This window comes from Canis lupus, chromosome 7, assembly GCF_011100685.1.
Source record: "Canis lupus familiaris isolate Mischka breed German Shepherd chromosome 7, alternate assembly UU_Cfam_GSD_1.0, whole genome shotgun sequence".
Lineage (NCBI taxonomy): Eukaryota > Metazoa > Chordata > Mammalia > Carnivora > Canidae > Canis > Canis lupus.
In genome coordinates, this window is record NC_049228.1 from 6,371,246 (window position 1) to 6,395,183 (window position 23,938).

The following is a 23,938-nucleotide window of genomic DNA, read 5'->3' on the forward strand; positions in this document are numbered from 1 at the left end:
AAGGGAGGCAAGAGAGAGCCCGAGGACTAGATCACAGAGCCAAACATTGTGAAGAGCAACAGGGTAGTCAGCAATGAACAATCACCATCATTAAAATTCAGACATGACGTTATTATCTGTTCTTTCAGGGCACCTTGAGCCATTTTGTTTGACTTAACACATAGCGAATTGAAACCAGGGTTACTTTAATTTTTCCAGACTCAGTAGAAGACCATGTCTTGAGGACTACATCGCTAAGTGTGTTGGTGGAAGCACGGGAGGGTTTCAGATGAGTGTGGTGGGAAGCACTGTTGCCTAGTTGCTGGGGATGTTGTCTTGGACAAATTACTTAAGCTGCTGTGCCTTAGTTTGCTCATCTTACAGAGGGGGAAATAGTATCCTATTCATAGGATGAGTATGAAGTTAGTTAAATTGCCCTTAAAATAATGGTACACAGGTAGTGCTGAAGGTTCGCTATTGCTAAAATTATAATATGACCACTGTTGTTTTAAGAAAGAAGATGTAGAATCTTTGGTTACCGTACTTGGGGGAAAAAAAACCCCATTATTTGGAGTTCTCTTTTGATAATGTTAAATACTGTTTGTAATAATAGCAGAAATGGATATTGGGTCCATGATAAAACAAGAAAACATAAATATTTTGACATGAGGGAAATCAAATACTCTGATAAAGGGAAAGAGCTGTCATTCAACCAATGAAAAAGTTTGAGGAGAGGCATAAAACAACAAAGACAAAAATGATGATTTGGTGATTTCTCTGGAAGACATTGGCTGAGCAGAAAAGAATTTAAGTTTTTGTCTAAGAAGATCTGCTAACTGCACTCATTCAGCTGTGGCGCTGGGCATTACACGTGCAGTGATATGTCATACGTGGTCCTCAGAAGGTAACAGTCTCGGAGGGAGTACAAACAATAACGACTTAGGCTATGAGGCATTCTGTGGAAGAAGTAAATGGAGCATCGTGAGGACACGTCAGCTAGTTTTTTGATAAGAGATGTCAAGAGCCACAAGAAGTGGCATGTCACTGAAACTGAAAGATGAGTGGGGTGGGAGGAATGTGGGATCTCTGGTCAAAGCTGAAGTTAAATGATGCAGGGAGATCTGGAGTGTTGATGTAGTTTAGGCAATTGAATGGACACTGTAAGGAATCGAATAGGGCTTGAGAATATTATGCAAAAGTGAGCAGAGCCCTGATAGGGACAGGCTTTACAAGTCAGCTAGCCATGATAAGGAACCCTTAGGCATTGTCATGAGGGCATTAGGGAAGTCATGGTAAGGTATCTGACTTGGAAGAGTTTTGGTCACTGTCATATCAATGTGACTCTGGCATCAGTGTGAAACATGAAATGAATGAAAGATGATGAGATAGGTAAGGGGGCCTGTTCAGAAACGCTGATAGCACTCTAGAGAAGAAATGACAGTGGTGTGAACTTGAAGCAAAGGTAGAATTAGAGCGGTGGATCAGATATCAAGCAGGAAGACCATCTGTCTTCAACTCAACACCAAAAAAATCCCAGATAATCTAGGTATAAAATGGACAGGTGATATGAACAGACATTTCTCCAAAGAAGACAAATGACCAAGAGCCTCAAAAAAGGATGTTCAATATCAGTAATCATCAGAGAAGTGCAAATCAAAAGAGCAATGAGACATCACCTCACACTTGTCAGAATGGCAATATCAAAAGCATAGGGAAGTGGGTAAAAAGGCCTCCTTGTCCACTATTGGTGGGAGTTCAAGCTGGTACAGTCACTGTAGAAAGCAAATGGAGGTTCCCTAGAAATTTAAAAGTAGAATTACCATATAATCCAGTAATACCACTACTGGTATTTACCCTAAATATGTGAAAACACTGATTTGATAAGACATATGCACCCTTATGTTTATTGCAGCATTATCTATAATACCAAAAATATAGAAGCAATCCAAGGGTCTTTCGATATATGAATGTATAAGAAGGTGTGGTGTATATATACAATGGAGTATAATTTAGCCATAAAAAAGAATGGAATCTTGCTATTTGTAGCAATGTGGATGGATCTAGAGGGTATAATGCTAAGTATAAGTCAGTAAGTGATAAATGCCATATGATATCAGGCACATATGGAATTTTGTTTGTGTTGCTGTTTCTTAGAGAGAAAGCATGAGTGGTGGGGAGTGGCAGAGGGAGAGGGATTGAGAATCTCAAGCAGACTCCATGCTCAGCACAGAGCCTGATGTGAGGCTCAGTCCCAAGACCCATCATGATTTACATGACCTGAGCCGAAATCAAGAGTCAGACACTTAACCAACTGAGCCACGCAGGCACCCCTATGTGTGGAATCAAAGGAACAAAACCAATGAACAAAGATAAAAAGACATAAACTAAAAAACAGACTTTTAAATATAAAGAACAGACGGGTGAGGAAGTGGGTGAAATAGGTGAAGGATTAAGAGTACATTTATTTTGATGATCATTGAGTAATATATAGAATTGTTGAATCACTATACTGTACACCTGAAAACTAATATAACACTGTGTGTTAATTATTCAGGAATTAAAAATTTAAGAACCCATCTGTCTTACCTGTGGGGCGTGTATGAGTGTAAAGAATCAAGAGACCACACTGGCTTCAAGACATTATTTGAGATAGCATGACATTTCAAGTGGAGCATGTGGTGAGACAATTGGTAATATACAGTCGGCACCCAGGGGAGTGATCAAGGATGGAGACCAGGATTTGGAAGGCAGCTCTTCTTAGTTGTAATGAGGTCAAGGGAGTATACACAGTCACCCAGAGGGATGTGCAGAATGAAGTAACAAGAGTTCCTACAGCAACCCATGACGAACATTGCAGCAGCAACCCAGAGACGAACATCTCTGCAACTGGCCAGAGAAGAAAGGGTAGCCAGAGGATAAAAAAAAACATTGAGTGTTCTGAGCAAGAAAGCAGTTTTATTGTAAAAATGTGATGTTGCACTCAATTATTAAAGCGTATAAAGCTTGCAAACCCAGTTGTAAAATCTGCACATTTTTGAAATCATGTCTTATAACTGCACATGTGAGGAAGAAGAAATACTTCAAATTAGTTGAACGAATAAATCATCCAACTGACATTTCTTTTTCCATACAAATCACTATATATGAAAGTTGTATTTGGAATTCTATCTTTATCTGCTTTCAAGGTAGTTACTGAAATTGAATGCATAAAACAAGGAATACTTCTATTTTTTAATCAGGGGCATGCTGTTACTTGATTTCTTTCTTGGTGGTTCCATGATTTCTAATGTTGTAACTCATTTGTATCTAGAACGGGGTTATATCACATTTCTAGTTGAAGGAATGAAGGATCCTTTGATCAGCAGAGGAAGATGACATTATATTTAAAATAATGCCCCAAAAAGGAAGCTTTTTTTTCCTGTAAGGCTGTTCAGAGTAGTAAACTTTGATATTTAAATGTTGTCTGTTCACTTGTGAGACGCTCAGTCACTCATATGAAACACAAAATGAAGTCTTATATGAGAGACTTCAATGCCTACTTATCTTGATCTCTGAACTACATAATTCTTATGTAATAATCCCTTGTTACTCTAGCATTTCTGAAGCACCCACTGAGAACAGAGTGCAGTAGAAAAAGAAGATCTGTGATCTCTGGCCTCTAGGAACTTGCCTTCTGTGAGGAGACTGAGCCTGAAGTGACAAGTTATCATTAGTTTGTCTTAGGCTATGGAAGAGGAATCAGGGCAGAGTGCTGTGTACTACAGAAGGCTTCTTTTTTTTAAAAAAAAAAAAAATAGATTTTATTTATTTATTCATGAGAAACACAGAGAGAATGGCAGAGGCAGAGGCAGAGGGAGAAGCAGGCTCCGTGCAGGGAGCCCAGTGCAGGGCTCGATCCTGGGACCGCAGGATCTTGCCCTGAGCCAAAGGGAGATGCTCAACCACTGAGCTACCCAGGCATCCCACTACAGAAGGCTTCTTAGAGGAAAGGTGAGTTTTGAAATGAACTGAGAAAAAAGTGGGGAAAACCTAAACCAATGATTTTATTTCTTCACTTTATTGTTGAAAGAAAATTCCATCTTATTCCCTAACAAATTAAAACCTAGTAAGATGTTACTGAAAATAAGCAAGCCATATCTTCAAATACTATCTCAACTTGAGTAAAAACATGGAAGAATCATTTAAAATCTCACCAAGAATTTTTCCACTTTTTCTGTATTACCAATCTGCTGGGAGACCATAGTGCCTGGTTGGTGAAAGAGATAAGATCCTTCATTTTCATGTTCTCATTCTCTTATCCCTAGATGCCTGTGATCGTCCAGCATACATCTCTATGAAGCCAAATGTTAGCAAAATGAACTTTGACCCTGGGGACACGATATTCTTTACCTGTAATCTAGGATACAGGCCTATTAGGCCTCTCCTTCCCATGTCTTCTGTTTGTCAGCCTGATAATACATGGACCCCTCTCAAGGAGGGTTGTACAAGTAAGTGTACAAAACTTTTTTTTTATTGTTCTAGAGATTTCACACATTTTAGGCTGCATATTGCACTAATACAGTGATTGTTTTCTCATGTGAATGTACATTTTAGATAGCAGTGTAGTTTTTCAGACTTTGAAAAATCTCTCTTGGAAGCTGGTTACCTGGTTGAATTTGAATCTTAAGTTTGGCCTTATAATAGTCAAAGAAATAAAATAATACTCTCATGAATTCAGATGAGCAATGTAGAATTTTGATTTTAATTTAAATGTTTTGAAATTACTATGAAATATGCTAATTTAAACATTTAGACATTTTTAGATGCTTTGAAATTGCTATGAAACAATGAATTTAAAAATTTTCTTTTAGAAAAATCATGTCTACATCCAGGAGAACCCAGCAATGGCCAGGTAGTCCTCGTAGATGAATCTCTGCTCTTTGGTTCAAAGATTCAATATTCCTGTAATGAGGGGTAAGTTGTTCCTTAATGTAATAAATAAGATAAATAATTGCCAATTCCATTTTTGTTATGCTTCTCTTCTTAAGCATTCCCATAAAGTTGATTTCATTGTCCTTTTATATGAGAAGGAGTACTTGGAGCCTAACAAGTCTCAGGCTTTTTATTTAAACTGAGAAGGTGTGTAATTAGTAGAAAGAAATTTAAATTGAAGAAAAGCAAAATTCTATAATATTTACTATAAACATACCTGTAAGCATTAACAATGATGACTTCATTTTGCCAACAAGATGCACCCTATTTAAAATGACCAACTCTCAAAGTTGAAGTTGGGCTTATAGAAATGGGAGATCAAATTACCAACTGAAGATATTCTTATATTGAGATAATGCTAAGATGTTACCATGCCAAAATTCACCTAGTTAGCCTGGACCATTATATTGATCAGGATTCGTTAGTTGGATTTTTGTGACTGCTACAAAGGTTTAAGTATCTCAAAAAGAGATACTGAGCGCTTAAGAATTACAACCTTTGTTCCATAGGACTCTTAATAATATATATTGGGGACACCGGGCATTTATGAAGAATGTTCGCCTAAAGGGTAAATGGAATACAATATGGAAATGTATAGGACTTTTTTTGTTTTGGGTTTTTTTTTTTTTTTTTTTTTTTTGAGAGAGCACATATGAGTAGCGGATGGGGGGTGGGCGACAGCAAGAGAGGGAGAGAGGATCTTAAGCAGGCTGTATGCTTGGTGCAGAGCCTGAAGCAGGGCTTAATCTCACAACCCGGCGATCATGACCTGAGTCCATTATCAAGAATCAGAAGCTCAACCAATTGAGCCACCAGGGGCCCTACATCTGATTTTTTTTTAATTGACTTTTTATATTGACTGCTACTTTACTGAATTCATTTATTAGTGCTACTAACCCTTTTATTTGTTCTGGTGGAATCTGTGGGGTTTTCTACAGATAAGATCACATCATCTGCAAACTGATTATTTTACTTCTTACTTTCCTGTTTGGATGTTTTGAATGTCTTTTATTTCTTTTTCTTGCCTAACTGCTATGGCTAGAATTTCCAGTACTGTGTTGAATAGAAGTGGTAACAGCAGGCATCCTTGACTTGTTCCTCATCTTAGAGGAAAAGCTTTCAGCTTTTCACCATTGAATATGATATTTAGTGTGGGTTTTTCATGAGTGGTCTTTATTATCCTAAGATAGTTTTCTTGTCTTCCTAGTTCATCCAGTATATTTATCATAAAAGAGTGTTGAACTTTCTCAAATGCTTTTTCTGCATCAGTTGAGATGATGATGTAGTTTTTGTCCTTTCTGCTGATGGGGCATATAACAGTGATCATTTTATTTCCATGTAGTGTCTTTGTCTGGCTTTGGTATCATGTTAATGCTGATCACATAATGAATTTGAGACTTCCCTCTTGAATTTTTTGGAGAAATTTGAGGAGGATAGGTATCACTTCTTCTTTAAATGTTTGGTAGAATTCACCTGTGAAAACATCAGGTCTAGAGCTTTTATTGAGAGAATTTTGATTACTGATCCAGTCTCCTTACTGGTTATGTCTCTTCATATTTTCTGTTTCTTCATGGTTTAGTTTTGGTAGGTTTGTCTTTCCAGGAATTTGTCCATTTTATCTGTTATCAAACCTGCTGGTATAAGATTATTCATAGTACTGTATTATATTTTGTATTTCTGTAGAGTTGATAGTAATGTTTCCACTTAATTTTTTTTTCAATAAATTGAGTCTTCTCTCTTTCTTAGTCCATCTAACGAAAGGTTTGTGAATTCGGTTGATCTTTACAAAGAAACAACTTTTGGTTTCATTGATTTTCTGTATTGTTTTTCCCCTCTATTTTATTTATCTGCTCTCTAATCGTTAATACTTACCTCCTTCTGCTAGCTTTGGGTTTAGTTTTTCTTTTTCTAATACCTTTAGTTGTAGTGTTTGGTTGTTGATTTCAGATCTCTCATTTTTTAAGGTAAGCCTTTATGGTCCTAAATCTCCCCTTGGCATTGCTCTACTGTATCCCATAAGTTTTGGTATGCTGTGTTTTCATTTTCATTCACTTAAAAGCATTTCCTGATTTCCCTTTTGATTTCTTATTTGATCCACTGCTTGTTTAAAAGCATGTGGTTTAATTTTCACAATTTTGTGAATTTTCTGGTTTTCCTTTTATTTTTTTATTTTTTATTTTTTGGCTGGTTTTCCTTTTAATATAGGTTTCTAACTTCATCCCGTTGTGGCCAGAGAAGATTCTTGTGTTTTCCACATAGAGCATCATGTCATCTGTGAAGAGTAAGAGTTTGACTTTGCCAATCACATGTTGCCAATCACATGTCTTTTATTTCTTTTGGTTGTCTGATTGCTGAGGCTAGGACTTCTAGCACTGTATTGAACAACAGTGGTGATAGTGGACACTCTTGCCATGTTCCTGACCTTAGAGGAAAAGTTCTTTTTTTCCCCATTGAGAATGATAATTTCTTGTGGGCTTTTCATAGATGGCTTTTATGATATTGAGGTATGTTCCCTCTATCCCTACACTTTGAAGAGCTTTAATCAAGAAAGGATGCTGTACTTTGCTGAATGCTTTTTCTGCATATTTTGAGAGGATCCTATGGTTCTTGTCCTTTCTTTTATTTATGTAGTGTATCACATTGATTGGTGGATGTTGAACCACCCTTGTAGCCCAGGAATAAATGCCACTTGGTTGTGGTGAATACTCCATTTAAGGTACTGCTGGATCCTGTTGGTTGGGGTCTCGGTGAGAATTATGGCATCCATTTTCATCAGGGATATTGGTCATTAATCCTCTTTTTTTTGGTGGAGTCTTTGGTTTTGGGATCAAGGTGTAATGCTGGCCTCATAGAAAGAGTTTGGAAGTTTTCTTTCCATTTCTATTTTTTTAAACGACTTCAGAAGAATAAGTATTAATTCTTCTTTAAATGTTTGGTAGAATTCCCCTGGGAAGCCATCTGGCCCTGGACTCTTGTTTTTGGGAGATTTTTGATTATTGCTTCAATTTCTTTGCTGATTATGGGTCTATTCAGGTTTTCTATTTCTTCCTGTTTCAGTTTGGTAGTTTATACGTTTCTAAGAATGCATCCATTTCTTCCAGATTGCCTAATTTGTTGGCATATAATTGCTGATAGTATGTTATTAGAATTGTTTGTATTTCTTTGGTGTTGGTTGTGATCTCTCCTCATTCATTCATGATTTTATTTATTTGAGTCCTTTTTCTTTTCTTTTTGATAAGTCTGCCCAGGGGTTTATTGATCTTATGGATTCTTTCAGAGATCCAGCTCTTAGTTTCATTGATATGTTCTACTCTTCTTTTGGTTTCTCCTTCATTGATTTCTGCTCTAATTATTAATTCTCTTCTCCTGCTGGGTTTAGGCTTTATTTACTATTCTTTCTCCAGCTCATTTAGGTCATGTATTTGAGACCTTTCTTGTTTCTTGAGAAAGGCTTGTATTTGCTATATACATCCCTATTAGTATATAGTGAAGGGGATGCCTTTGCTACATCCCAAAGGTTTTGAAGAGTTGGATTCTCATTTTCATTTGTTTCCATGAATTTTAAAGATTCTTTTTTAATTTCCTGGTTGACCCTTTATCCTCCATGTATTTGAGTTATTTCCAAATTTCACCTTTTGACTGAGTTTGTTTCAGAGTATTGTGGTCTGAAAATATGCAGTGAATGATCCCAGTCTTTTGGTACCAGTTGAGACCTGATTTGTGACCCAGCTCTGAATATATCTGTGAAGTCTATCTGGTCCAGTGTGTCATTCAAAGCCCTTGTTTCCTTATTAATCTGCTTAGATGATCTGTCCATAACAGTGAGTTGGGTGTTAAAGTTCCCTACTATTGTTGTATTATTATTAATGTATTTCTTTAGTTTCATTATTAATTGGTTGCTCCCATGTTAGGGGCATAAATATTTATAATTGTTAGATCTTCTTGTTAGATAGATCCTTTGATTATGATATAATGTCCTTCCTCATCTTATTATAGTCTGGTTTAAAATCTAATGTGTCTGATATAAAGACTGCCACTCCAGCTTTCTTTTGATGTCCATTATCATGATAAATAGATTTCCCACCTCCTCACTTTCAATCTGGAGGTGTCTTTGGGTCTAATAGAGTCTCTTGCAGACAGCATATTGATGGGTCTTCCTTTTTTATCCAATCTGATACCCTGTGTCTTTTGATTGGGATATTTAATCCATTTACATTCAGTGTAATTATTGAAAGATATGAATTTGGTGCTTTGTATTACCTATAAAGTCACTCTTTCTGTATTGTGTTTGTTTCTTTCTGGTTTTTGTGATTTTAGGGCTCTCTGCTTAAAGATTTCTTTTCATATTTCTTGCAGGACTGGTTTGGTGATCAGGAATTCTTTTAGTTACTGTTTGTCCTGGGAGCTTTTTATCTCTCCTATTTTGAATGACATCCTAGCTGGATACAGTATTCTTGGCTGCATATTTTTCACTTTGCACCCTGAATATATCATGCCAGTCCTTTCAGGCCTGCCAGGTCTCTGTCAGTAGATCTTCTGCCAGTCTAATGTTTCTACCTTTGTAGTTTACGGACCTCTTATTCTGAGTTGCTTTCAGGATTTTCTTTGTCTCTGACATTTGCAAGTTTCACTATTATTTTTGGGGTGTTGACCTATTTTTATTGATTTTTAAGGGGTTCTCTGTGCCTGCTGAACTTGGATGTCTGCTTTCTTCCTCAGATTAGGGAAGCTCTCCACTATAATTAACTCCAATATACCTTCTGCCCCTCTTTCTCTTTACTCTTCTGGGGTCCAAATTATTCTAATATTGTTTTGCTTTATGTTATCATTTATCTCTCAGATTCTCCCCTCGTGATCCAGTAGTTGTTTTTCTCTTTCTCAACTACAGTAGTCTCCATCATTTTGTCTTCTATATCACTAATTCTCTCTTCTGCCTTATTTATCTTAGCAGCTAGAGCCTCTATTTTTTATCGCATCTCATTAATAGGCTTTTTGATTTTGACTCTCTAATGTCTTCTCTGCTTTTTTCAAGCCCAACTAGTATCTTTATAATCATTATTCTGAACTCTAGTTCTGACATCTTATATATGTCCATACTGATTAGGTCCCTGGTAGTCAGTACTGCCTCTTGTTCTCTTTTTTGAGGTAAGTTTTTCCATCTTGTCATTCTGTGCATGGATGAATAAATGAGTGAGAGAACAAAATACTAAAATGGCAACAACAGCCCCAGAGAAATACACACTAAACAAATCAGAAGAGCTTTGAAACCAATAAATAAATAAATAAATAAATAAATAAATAAATAAATAAATATTTTTTTAAGAAAAAAGAAGGTTGGGGAGAATAGAGCAATACAGTGGATCCTGTATTTTGGTCCATTTGTTTTTTTTGTTTTTTGTTTGTTTGTTTTTAAAGATTTTATTTATTCATGAGAGAGAGAGAGGCAGAGACATAGGCAGAGGGAGAAGCAGGCTCCCTGCAGGGAGCCCGATGTGGGACTCGATCCTGGAACTCAGGGATCATGCCCTGGACCTGAAGGCAGATGCTCAACCACTGAGCCACCCAGGCATTCCATTTTGGTCCATTTGTTAGAAAAACATATCCCCAAATTTTAAAGAAAGAAAAACTTATATATGTACAAAAGTAAAGTTAAATACAATAAAAGGATAGAATGTAACTGTAAAAATGAAAATTAAAAGACAAGCAGAAAAAAATATATAAACAGATAGGTGAACAAAACAGAGTAATATACTATATCCTGAGGGTATTTTGGTTGGTTTTTTTAGGAGAAACTACATCTCAAAATTGTGAAGAAAGAAAAGAAAAACTTGCATATATACAGTAATTATAAAGATGAAAATTTTTAAAAACTTTAACAAAAGAAAACAACAGCAACAAAAAAAACAACAAAAAAGTGGAAAAAAGAATATAATCAGAAAGATGAAGAGAACAGAGGCATACACTAGATTCTAGGTGTATTTTGGATGAAAATTAAAGAAGATCCTGTAAAAAAAAAAGAGTTCATAAAATAAGAAATTTATTGTAAGAGGAAAGAGAAAAGAATTAAAATTGAAAGACTAAAGAATCTTGGGGAAAAGACTGAATTCTATGTCCTATTTTCCCCTAGCACTGGAGTTTTACAGTTCTCAGTGATGGGTAAATTTTGTCTTGGCTGGATGTGCTTGCTGATCTTCTAGGGGAGGGGCCTGTTGCATTGATTCTCATATTTCTTTCTCTAAGGCAGAATTGTACCACCCTTGCCAGGGATCCAGGCTAAGTAATCTATTCCAGATTGCTCTGTATGGCTTTGTTTCTGGAAGGCTTTCCATATCGTGTTAGAGGATGAGAATGAAAATGTTAGCCTCCCTATCTCCAGCCCCTAGCTGGAGGGCCCACTCCTCAGGACACCTTCAGGGAAAAGCAGTCAATTCCTCCTTTTTCCGTGGTCTCCGACCTCTCCATGCTCACCCAGCCTGTGACCAGCATTTTTATTTCAGGAGTGCGACCCCATTTCAGGGCTCTAAACCCTGTGGACTCCTGCCATTTGTTTAGGTCCCTGCTTGGAGAGCGTCATGCTGACTGTGCCACCATTCACAGTATAAGGCAACCATGAGCTGAAAGCTGACTCAGTATTGCTGGGTAAAGGAATTTTGGTTGCCAGATTTTTTTTTCTTTTAATACTTTGAACATTCGGTTAGCCCACTGTCTTATGGGCTCCACATTCCAGATGTGAAATCTGCTAATCTTATTTAGGGTCCCTTTTAGGTGATGATTCACTTCTTTCTTCTAGCTTTCAAGATTCTCTCTTTGTCTTTTGAAGGTTTGATTATTATGTGTCTTACTATGGGTCTCTTTGAGTTCATCTGACTTGGAGTTTGTTGAGCATTTTAGATATTTATAATCACATCTTTCATCAAATTTGGAAAGTTTCCAGCAATCATTTCTTTAAATATTGTCTGTGCCCTTTCTATCTTCTTCTGAGAGTCTTACAGTATATATCTTGGTCTGCTAATTGGTGTCCCAAGCAGTCCCTTTTGCTATTTACTTTTCTTCAGTCTTTTCTCTTTCTGCTCAATAATTTCCATTGCCCTCTCTTCAAGTTTGCCAGTTCTTTTTCCTGCATCCTCAAATCTGTATTTAATTCCTCTAATGAATTTTTCATTGCAATTATTGAACTTTTCAACTCCAGAATTTCACTTAAGTTTCATTTTAGGTTTTTTTGTCACCTAATAGATGTTTCTATTTTGTTCTCACATTGTTTTCTTGACTTTCTACATTTCTTTAGTTCTTTGAGCATCTTTAAGGCAGTTATTTTAAAGTCTTTGTCTAGTAGTTCCGCTACTAGGACTTTTAGGGGCAATTTCTGTTAATTTACATTTTCCTTTGAATGGACCAAACTTACCTCTTTTTTTTATGCCTTGTAATTTTTGTTGAACTATACATTTGAATCTACTAATGTAATTCTGGAAATCCGATTCTACCCTTTCCCTAGGACTTGCTCTTTTATTTTATTTTATTTTTTTTTAATTTTTTTTAAATTTATTTATGATAGTCACAGAGAGAGAGAGAGAGAGAGAGGCAGAGACATAGGCAGAGGAAGAAGCAGGCTCCATGCACCGGGAGCCCGATGTGGGATTCGATCCCGGGTCTCCAGGATCGCGCCCTGGGCCAAAGGCAGGCGCCAAACCGCTGCGCCACCCAGGGATCCCGACTTGCTCTTTTATATTATTGTTGTAGCACATGTCTGGGCCAAGGATCAGCCTGACACGTAAACTGAAGGTCTTTTCAGTTGTCTCGGGCCTTTCCCTGGTCATGCACACTCACTTTTAATTTCCCCCACATATGCAGTTGTTCTTCAGTGTTTTAGTCTTCACTGTCTGGCTCCTGAGAGGGAAAAGGTGAAAAATGATGTGGAGAGCAGAGGATATTGGAAGTTGAATCCTCTGGAAGTCACTTCAGACTGTTAAAAAGAGGCTTATGAGAGTTAGGGGTAGATATGACAAGAGTGGCTGCCCACCTCGTTGGCTGCTTCTCTGTGATCAGAAGTAGAATTCAGTGATAAAAGCACAGATTCCCAATATTTGGAGGACAGGGTTCTTTTTGCCCCTCCCTCCGGCTCACCCAAACTGCTTCTAAGCTGCTTCGGGAACACATACACACCTGCCTTCTGGGAGTGGGAGATGCATACCTGACACTGCGTGAAGATGATATTGACTGAAATCAATGCAATTTACCTGTCCAAGTCTTTCCTTGGAAGTTGTCAGCCATCATCAGAGTTCAGAGTTCCAAAATAGTTACATTGCATAGATTCTTAGAGTACAACTATTGTTAGATGGGGAGATAGATTCCTGGTGTTTACTACCTTCCTATTGTCCCAGAATCATCTCCTAATACATAATAATAGAGAAATAATGAGTGAGCCTTGGGGGAAATGTCAACTGGAAATGTGTACAGGTAATTTCATTGTCTATTTTTTAACTTGATGAAGTAGAAATATTAGAGCATGTTGTCTGTACAGGCATACCTCAGAGATTAGGGGTTTGGTTCCAGACCACTTCAATAAAAGAATATTGCAAAAAAGTGAGTGAAAATAATTTTTTGATTTCCCAGTCCTTAGAAAAGTTAATGTTTATACCATACTGTAGTCTATTAAATGTGTAATAACATTCTCTCTAAAAAAATACAATGTACATAACTTAGTTTAAAAATAGTTTGTTGACATAGAGACAGGAAGTCAGCAAATGTTGTTGCAAAAATAGCTCTGATAGACTTGCACGATGCAGAATTGCCACAGACCTTCAATTTGTAAAAAAAAAAAAAAATACAGTATGTGCAAAATGCAATAAAGTAAAATGCAATAAAGCAAGGTATACATGTAGTTAATAGAGCATGCTAGGCACTTTGAGGGAATATCAAACATCTAAGACATATTCTCTCCTCAGAGAAGTTGTTGCCATATCGAGAAACAAAATATGTACAGAGAATTGTCAAAGGAAAATAGTAAATGAGAAATGCCAAATAAAGTGATTCATGATCATTACAATGAGAGCTCAGAAGGAGAAGAGAGTACTGTGAATTTAAATCATCAGGGAAGATAATGAATAGGCATATTCTTGAGCTACTCCTAGAAAGATACTCCAAAGATCATCAGTAAGAACTAAAACTCACCTAGCACTCAGTATATGCCAGATGCAATCTCATCGAATCCTCAAAACAGCCCATTGAGGTATAAACTGTCATCCTCTTTGCATAGATGAGAAAGCTGAGCGAGAGAAAAAGTAAGGGACTTGCCTGAGCTCAAATAGAAAGTGAGTAATGGATCTGGGACTCAGATTCAGGCAGGTAAACTCTAGGGCCTAATCTCTCTACTTGGTTGTTGTCCTTACGGAGAAGAATGACAGGAGCATAGGCATAGAAGTAAATGTATAAGGTGAATCCTGGAAATAGCAAAGTGACCAGACTGACAGGACAGATTTATTTAGATGTCTTAGTTCTAGGTCAGTGTTTATTTAAATGCAGAAACTCTGTTTTGGTTAAATTACAGATACTGCTAGCATTCTCATTATATGCCCTTCAAAGAATTTCTGCCACAAACTACTGTAGCACAGAGAAACAACCATGTAAAATTTGCATTCATTATTATATACATCTTGTTAACTGCTAACGAATCCAATAACTTTTTCTTTTCTCATTTAGTTTTCGGTTAGTTGGACAAAAAAATCTATACTGTGAAATTTCTAGTACTGACAGTAATAGAGTGGTTTGGAGTGATGATCCCCCACTGTGTACAAGTAAGTATATTCTTTTGTTAGAATCTAGAACACTAGTTCTTAAAATTTTGTTGTTGGGATCCTTTTATGCTTTAAAATTAGAAAATACAGAGAGCTTTTCTTTATGTGGGCTATGTCTACTGGTACTCATTATAATGGAATTAGAAGTTTTTAAAATAACTTAAAAAAAAAGATTTTATTTATTTATTCATGGTAGACACAGAGATAGAGAGAGGCAGAGACACAGGCAGAGGGAGGAGCAGGCTCCATGCAGGGAGTCTGACGTGGGACTCGATCCTGGGACTCCAGGATCACACCTGGGCAGAAGGCAGGTGCTTAAACCGCTGAGCCACCCAAGGTGCCCTAAAATAATTATTAATTCACTTTTAAGAACTGTAAGCTCAATGCATATTAATATTGCCACATATTTTTTATTAAAAAAGCAGAATTTTCCAAAGCAAAGAATAGTGGCATTGCTTTATAATTTGCAAATCTCTTCAAAATCTGGCTTAAAGGAAGATGTCTGAGTTCAGTCTGTTGTGCTATCACTCAGTTTGTAGTATCTGGATAATTTCACTGTAGACACATAAGGATTAAAGTAAAAAGAGACAGTAATATCTTGATACTGGGAAGGATTAAAGTAAAAAGAGACAGTAATATCTTGATACTGGGAACTACTAATTTAGTGAATGAATATACAGTTGACCCCTAACACAAATTTTAACTATGCAGGTCCACTTATTTGTGTTTTTTTTTAACTGTACAGCACTATAAATATATTTTCTTAATGTTTTTCCTTAATAACACTTCCTTTTCTCTAGCTTATTTTATTGTAAGAATATAGTATATAATACATATATAAAATATGTGTTAACTCTTTGTTTTCAGTAAGGCTTCTGGTCAATAGTAGGCTATTAGCACTTAAATTTTGGAGGAGTCAAAAGAAATATGAGGAACTTCAACTATGAAGAGATCAGTTCTCCTAACCCCTACGTTGTTCAAGTGTCAAGTGACTTATAAATTATAAAGCATTTCTCAACTAGCACTGAGTTTTATTTTTAATCACAAGTATATTTTCTCATTAAAGTGTCAACACCTCTCTCTTTTTAAAAAGATTTTGTTTATAAATTGTCAGCATCTCTTATAATGAGAACTTAAATGGCCTTCCAGATAAACTTAGGCATTTTATATAGAGATCTTATATAAGTATTTAAGAAAACGGGTTTTCTTAAAAAAAACAAACAAAAAAAAAAAAAAACAAAAAAAAAAGTTTTCTTCTAAAATTTCATGTTTACATTACTGGTTTCGAATTTGGAATAATACATTTTCTCACAGAAACTTTCTTCTAAATGGATAGTGGATTTATAGCTAGCTTGAATTCATGCCTTAATGAATTTATTGAAGGTATCATAATCATTTCCTTTCCTTCTGCCTTTCATGTCCTTTTTTATTCTTACTTTTTAAGAGATACTGTGTCAGCCACCTGGAAAAATAGAAAATGGAAAATATTCTGATAGCCACAAGGATGAATTTGAATATAATGAAGTGGTAACTTACAGCTGTGAAAAGTCACAAGGAACAGATGAATATTCACTTATTGGAGACAATAAGCTTATTTGTTCTGGCGATGGTGAATGGAGTAGTAACCCTCCTGAGTGTAAAGGTAATATTTCCATTTCTTTCCTTCTTCATTTGTAAATATTTTGGAAATATTTAGTAAATACTTACCAAGTAAACAAAACAGCCACCTGTGCTTGCTGCTCCCATTAAACTGGTTTCTAATTTAATTTTCTAAAGGTTTATTTGAGGGGGGGGGGTGGCGGAGAGCAGGGTGGGGAGGGGCAGAAGGAGAGAGAGAGACAGAGAATCTCCAGTAGACTCCTCACTGAGTGGGGAGCCCAGTGCAGAACTCTGTCTCACTATGCATGGGATCACAACTTGAGCTGAAATCGACTTGGACGCTTAACCAATGGAGCCACTAAGGCTCCCCTGATATAATTTAATGTTGGTCAAAGTGACTCAAAAGTAGTTCTATTTATAGAACTCCCCAGCCTTTACCATACATGTTTTTGGCATTCTAATTAATACATTGTGAAATACTCCTGTATGTATGCATGAGGTAGGAATTTTTTTTCCTGGAAACATCAAAAAGCTCAGCATAAACTGGCTTAAAAGTAAGTTTTATCTATTTCTATTTATCAAGAAATCTGAGAGTTCTGGCTACAGGAAATGGTAGAGCAAATTGTAAAAGACTAACACTCTCACAAATAAGAATGATAAACTCTGGATAAAACATATTTAAAATAATGTGTAAGGATGTAGAGAGTGACCAAAAGCAGAGAGACTATGGAAGGGATTGACTTTTGGAAGAAAGGGACCACTGAATGACAGCAAAATATTTGCTCTATTCAGGTTCTCATAGAACATCCTTTAATACCATATTCTATGGTAGTTTAACTATCATATCATAATATGATAGTTAAAGATTTTTTTAGTTGAAATCGTGCAGATTATATCAGATCACAATGGAGTGAATGTAGAAATAAAAAATTTCTATAAAAGCCCCAAGTATTTGAAAATTATGCAAGATACTTCTTACCAATCCAAGAGTAAAAGGGGAGGTCACAAGGAAAATTAGAAAGTGTTTTGAATTGAAAAAAAAATGAAGAACACAACATATCAAAATATCACTCTGTGGGATACAGCAAAAGCATTGCTTAGAAAGATATTTATGGCCTGAAATATTTATATTAGAAAAAGAGAAAGTCTCAAACCTATGATTCAAGCTTCCACCTGAAGAGACTAGAAAAGAAGAAATTAAGCTCAAAACCCAGGAACAGAAAGAAACAATAAAGGAGGAAATGAACAAAACTAAAAGGAAAAAAAAAATGGAGAGAATCAGTAAAACCAACCTGTGGCTCTTGGAGAAGGTCAATAAAATGAATAAACCTCTTTAGCCAGGCTGACAAGAAAAAAGAAGATACGAATTGGTAGTATCAATAATGAAAAAGAGGACATCACTAAATATCTTGCAGACATTTAAAAAATAATAAGGGAACAACTTTATGCCTATAAATTTGACAACTGAAACCTCTCACAAAAAGAATTATTTAGATCCTATATCCTCACTGGGGATTTCTGCCAAATATGAAGGAATAAATAATAGCTTTGTACGAACTTTTCAAGAAAATACAAGAGAGAGACTACTTCTCAGTTCATTTTGTGAGGACAGCATTGCCCTGATTTTAAAACCAAACAAAAACCTTGCAAGAAAATTACAAGTAATATCCATAATAAAGATAGAACCAAAACTCCTTTACAAAATGTTAACAAATCAAATTCTCTCATATATGAAAAGAAAAATGCATCATAATCAAGTAAGGTTTATTCCATGAATGCAGGGTTGATTCATATTCAAATATTTGTCAGTGCAATCTATCGTCTCAAGACTATATGGAAGGGGAAAAACTACACATGATCATCTTAATAGAAGTTTAAAAAAAGGCAGCTGACTAATCATCTTTTCATGATAACATTTCTCAGCAAACTAGGAATCAAACAGAACTATCTCAATCTGATAAAAATGCCACAGCTAGCATTATATTTAATGAAGAAAGATGAATTTATTTCCCCCTAAGGTAGGAAGAAGACAAGTATATCTACTCTCACCACTGTATTCAGCATTGTATCATATTCAACCTTCAGCAAGAGATAGAAATAGGAGCATACTGGAAAGAAAGAAATAAAATATAATGCTTGAGGTGATTATTTAGAAGATTTGAAATACTGAAGTTTTAGCAAGTTTGCAAGACACAAGATCAATGTATAGAAAGCAACTATATGTTTACATACTGGCAGTAAACTATTAGAAACAAAAATTTTAAGTACCATTTACAACTTCAAACTTGTATAAATACTTGTGTATGAATCTAATAACACATGTGCAAGATTTTTTTTTAAATTTTTATTTATTTATGATAGTCACAGAGAGAGAGAGAGAGAGAGAGAGAGGCAGACACAGGCAGAGGGAGAAGCAGGCTCCATGCACCGGGAGCCCGATGTGGGATTCGATCCTGGGTCTCCGGGATCGCGCCCTGGGCCAAAGGCAGGCGCCAAACCGCTGCGCCACCCAGGGATCCCCATGTGCAAGATTTTGAATGGCTAAAAACAGCTAAACACTTAATAAAAGAAAGAAGACCTTAATAAATAGAAATTTGGTAGCAGGAATTAGACACTCAGTATAATAAAGATGTCAATTCTCCATGGTTGATCTATAAATTCACAAGCCCAACAAAAATCCTAGAAGAATTTTTAAATTATTTTTTATTTGAAAAAAATTTTTTAAAGGTTTTATTTATTTATTCATGAGAGACAGAGAGGCAGAGACATAGGCAGAGGGAAAGCATGCTCCCTGTGGGGAGCCTGATGTAGGTGGGACTCAATCCCAGGACCCCAGGATCATGACTTAAGCAAAAGACAGATGTTCAACCACTGAGCCACCCAGGATGCCCAAGCAGCAGAATTTTTTATATAAATTGACAAGCTGAATCTAAAATTAATGAAAAAACTAATGAAACAAAATACTCAAAGCATTTTTGAAAAGAATTTTATAACTCTCATTCTTCCTGATCTCAGGACTTAATTATAAAATATAGTATTAAAGCATATAATCGAGACAGTGTAGTATTGTCGAAAGGGTATAGAGCAATGGAACAGAATATAGTCCAGAAATAGACCCTTCCAGATGTGTCCAATTGATCTTATCATAGTTGCACAAACAATTCAATGGAAAAATGATAAAAGTACAGGACATAATTGGACATAAATATTCAAAAATATCAAAAAGAACCCTTAATTCATGTTAATACAGTATAAAAATGTTTACTCAAAATGGATAATGGATGTAAATGTAAAATCCAAAACTAAAAAAGTTTTACTAGAAAACAGAAAAAGTTTGTGACCTAGCCAAAGATTTCTTAAATGCAACCATAAGAGCACGATCCTTTAAAGGAGAAAAAAATCAATGACAGACTTTTTAAGAGCTCAGAATGTCTGCTGTCACACAACACTGTTAAAAGAATTTTTTAAAAAGTGCCATGGACTGGAGAGAAAATATTTACAAAACACATACCTAATAATGGACTAGATAGATAGATAGATAGATAGATAGATAGATAGATAGAACAGCTCATTTTTTTAAATGGGCAAAGTGTTTACATTTATCTATTTAATCAAAGAAGATATATGGATGGCAAAAAGTACATGAGAAGTTGCTCAATATCATTAGCGATTACAGAAATGTAATTTAAATGACAGTGAGATACCTAGATGCCTATTAGAATGGCTGAAATTAAAAAAAACTAAAACTAAAACTAAAAGCTAAAAATACCATATACTGGTAAAAATAGAAAGCAGTTGCAACTTTCATACACTTTTTTAAGAATGAAAAGTGATATAACCTCTTTGGAACGCAGTTTGGTGATTTCTTATAAAACTAAGCATACACTTACCATACAACTCAGCAATCCAAGTAAGATGAAAATACGCTCACATAGGAATCTGTGTGAGAATATTCAGCTGCTTTAGTTATAATCACCCCAAACTGGGAACAACCCACTTGTCCTTCAACTGGTGAGTGAATAAACAACCGCGGTACATCCACACAATGGAATACTCCTCAGCAATAGAAAGGAGTGTGCTCTAATCCATGCAGCAACGGGAATGAATCTCTAATGCATGATGCTAAGTGAAACAAGCCATACTCAGGGGCAGTGGTCCCATTATGACATTCTGGAAAAGCAACTGTATAGAGATAGAAAACAGATCAGTGTTTGGCTGGTTGGTGAAGGGGGTTGTGGAGGTGGGGAGGGTTGATTACAAAGGGGCATGAGGAAATGTTGGGGGGTAATGGAACTCTTCTGTGTCTTTACTGTGGTGATTGCATGATTATTTGCATTTGTCAGACCTAATACGGCTGTACACTTAAAAGGGTGAGTTTTACTGTATGTAAACTGTGTCTAGCAAACATAAGGAAAACCATTAGTGCAGTTAACAGCAGTGTAGCGCGACAGGGAAAAGATCGGTGAACCTGACGTCAGGAGAATATGATTGGAAATGAATGCTTAGAAAGAGAGAGACTTACAGATCCGTGGAAGGGGAGCAGGAAGTCAACATACGTGCTGTTGGTGCTTCAGAAAGAGAGGAGAAAGAGCAGTATGGAGGTGATTTGAATAAATATTGGCCCCAAATTACCCACATTTGTCCCAAAACAATAACCTCACAGAACCAAGGAAGTCTGACCCCAGCAGGATAAACACATTGTTCTAATTTACCAAGAAACCCCCACTGAACTAAACACATCATGGTAGAACTAAAAGGTTAAAGGCAAAGCAGCCAGGAAGAGGGGAGAATAAACACATGTCACAGTGTCCTCCCCCAAGTAAGAGTGACAGCTGACTCGTGCTGAGGAACAGTGGAGACTGGAAGACAGTATCTGCTAGCATGCTGGAAAAACCCCAAAACGCGTAATCTAGAATTCTCTGTCAAGGAGAAATCTTTCAAGACTGAAGGTGATGAAATGAAACCTTCTGAGATAAACCCATGCCAAGGAAATTTGTCATGAGCCGACCTGCACCATGGGAATTGCTATAGGAAGTTCCTCAGGCAGAAGGGGAATGAGAGCTGATGGAAAGTCAGAACCCTGGGGAACAGAGGAAGAGCAGTCCTCAGGTTGAAAAGGCTATCCTCTTTCTGGCCCTTGTCTGTTGGTCAGATTGAACGTCCTAGGATGTTCTGTTGTAGTCCCTGCCCCAACCCTGTGGTGTTGGTTTTTGGTTCCAAATTCTGCCAAGCCCCTTAGTAGATCCTGAGAGCGATCTATCAGGTCATGACCAGTAGTTTCCTTGGTAAGAAGCAGAGTAGAATGGGAAATTGAGCAGAGTCCACTGGCATGAGGCTAACTTGTATTTCAGGCCTGCGTGCTCACATACTGGTGTACAGGGTAAAATGTGCCATTTGATCTCTAGGCTGCAGGCCAAGATGTTTGGAAAATGCTGCCCTAAGTCCACTGGCCTTTCCATTTCTTGCAAATCCCTGTTTGTGTATGTTGTTGCTCCCTGAGAACGACCTTTCTGCGTATGTGTGCATGACTACCTGCTTTTCGACTTTTAAGTTTGAGCTCAAGTATTACTTTCTTAGAAGAGTATGTGTTTCCTGCTTTCCTGGGAAAGCAGGGTACTGCAATCAGTGTCAGCATGACCTTTAAAAAAATCCCTAGAGCAAAGGACGATCAAAAGTTGCTCTTGAACTTACCCCAAATGTGTATGTGGCGGTCAGACCTTTCTCAAAACTTGTCACTAATGGGAAAAAATGTAGGAAAGCCAATAAACTATAATGTGAGTCTTTTCTAGGAGGAAAAAAGTTACTAGATTTCTCTAAATCCATTTCCCTGGAGTTAAAATGTACATACATATACAGGGTTCTTGGGTACTTTTTTTCCTTAATTAACAACTTGCCTTTCATTCCTTGTCTGTTTCTTCCCACTGGAAATTACTGCTTTGCATTATTTTTTCTGTCCCTGTGTTAACGCAGGTTTCCATTAATTCTGGAATTTCTTTACTTTTCAGTGGTCAGATGTCCACTTCCAGACCCCGAAAATGGCAAACTGGTGTTGGGATTTAGCAGGAAATACTACTACAAAGCAAGAATTGAATTTGAATGCCTTTCAGGGTTTTACCATAAGAGTACCAATTTTGCAATCTGTGGCAGTAACAGTACTTGGGAGCCTGAGATGCCGATGTGTCTTAAAGGTACAATGGACATCGTTTTCCTTCTTGTCTTTTTTTTTTTATTATTATGATGTTGTTTCTTTGACATTAAATATCAGTGATGCCAGATAGTTGAAAAGAAGCAATTTTAGTATTTAACTCTGTCTTGGATTTATTTCCCTGACAGATAAATGACAAAAAGAATTCTGCTAGGGTCTTTGCATGTTATGTATATACCAATGTATATAAATTTCTCTCATGTGGCTCTTTTCTTCTGTGTAAAAAGGAATAGCCATTTTCCAGAAAATTGAAGCTGAGACTTTCTACCTAAATAAGTCAAGAATGAAAGGCATACTTCATATGAATGAAAAGAACACAATAATTCCCAGGTGGCTGATCCATTTTACATTATCTTTTTTCCAGTGCTGATTCCTCCTACTACCAGTCCTCCGATTTTGAGTCATACAGGTTTAGTAACTTACTGCTTATATCCAGAAATCTTTAAAATTCCTGGTGTTATGTGCCGGTAATAACTCCCAGTCATTTGATACATTTACATTATTTTGTTTTCCAGTGTCGAGTCCTCCCAGTACAAACTCTCCAATTCCGAGTGTCTCAGGTTTAGTACCTTCCTGCTTATATTTTTAAAAATCCTCTAAATAATTAATTACATGCATTCATCATGTTCAGTAATGAAAAGAGAAAGAACATATTGATAGCCACTTTTAAATTGTTCACGATTCTAAAACTATTTGCCATAGTGTACAGATATAAACAGATATGCAAACTTGGGCAAGTTATATAAACGTTAAATGTGTCTGTATTTGTAAAATGATTTAATGCCTTCCTCATGGAGTGATGGCAAACTTTTAATAGGATTCATTTAAAACAGCACAGTGCCTCGCATATGAGAAGTTCCTAAAGGTAGCTTATATGACATCACTCGAATTAATATGAGTGAAGAGGAAGGTCCTTGTCTTGTTTTAACATATATATTTTGCTATGGCCAGAAGGAAATATCTTCCAGATTTCAGAGTTGCTATCTTTGAACACCATTATTTGTATGATTTATTGTCATTTAACATCTGGAATTTACATCTTAAAGTACAAAGCTATAGCAAACTTTGTTATGCATATATTCTGATGTATTTGTGCAAATACATATTTGCACAATTACCAGAAGTAGAATTAAAAAGTTTAAAATGTATGTTATTTTCACTTTGAGAAATGGTCAATCTTTTTAATATCAGAAATCAAGATTAAACCCATAATTTTGTATCGATAAAGTTGGTGAACCAAAAGAAATTAATTTTTTCAGAATCCAAGCCACCTCATATGACTACACATCTGAGTTGAGGTCATCCAGGATCAGCAACTCTGTATCCTACTTTTACTAAGAGCTTTATAAGGCGATGGGTTAAAAATGATGTCATATATTAATTTGCATTTCCC

General features: G+C 36.3%; 1 protein-coding gene across 7 annotated transcripts in view; it reads left to right on the plus strand.

Annotated features, from left to right (window-relative positions):
* LOC609365 (CD46 molecule, complement regulatory protein-like) overlaps positions 1 to 23,938 on the plus strand; it is a 43,869-nt gene that overhangs the window by 3,643 nt on the left and 16,288 nt on the right. For 4 of the 7 annotated variants that reach the window (XM_038542024.1, XM_038542021.1, XM_038542022.1 and 1 more), the window contains exons 2-8: positions 4,284 to 4,466; positions 4,830 to 4,932; positions 14,647 to 14,741; positions 16,186 to 16,383; positions 22,346 to 22,528; positions 22,910 to 22,954; positions 23,061 to 23,105. In XM_038542024.1, coding sequence (XP_038397952.1) covers positions 4,284 to 4,466; positions 4,830 to 4,932; positions 14,647 to 14,741; positions 16,186 to 16,383; positions 22,346 to 22,528; positions 22,910 to 22,954; positions 23,061 to 23,105 — 852 coding nt within the window. Of the gene's footprint in view, positions 1 to 4,283; positions 4,467 to 4,829; positions 4,933 to 14,646; positions 14,742 to 16,185; positions 16,384 to 22,345; positions 22,529 to 22,772; positions 22,876 to 22,909; positions 22,955 to 23,060; positions 23,106 to 23,938 lie in introns of all 7 variants that reach the window. The other 3 variants (XR_005361854.1, XM_038542023.1, XM_038542025.1) reach the window with 3 other exon arrangements.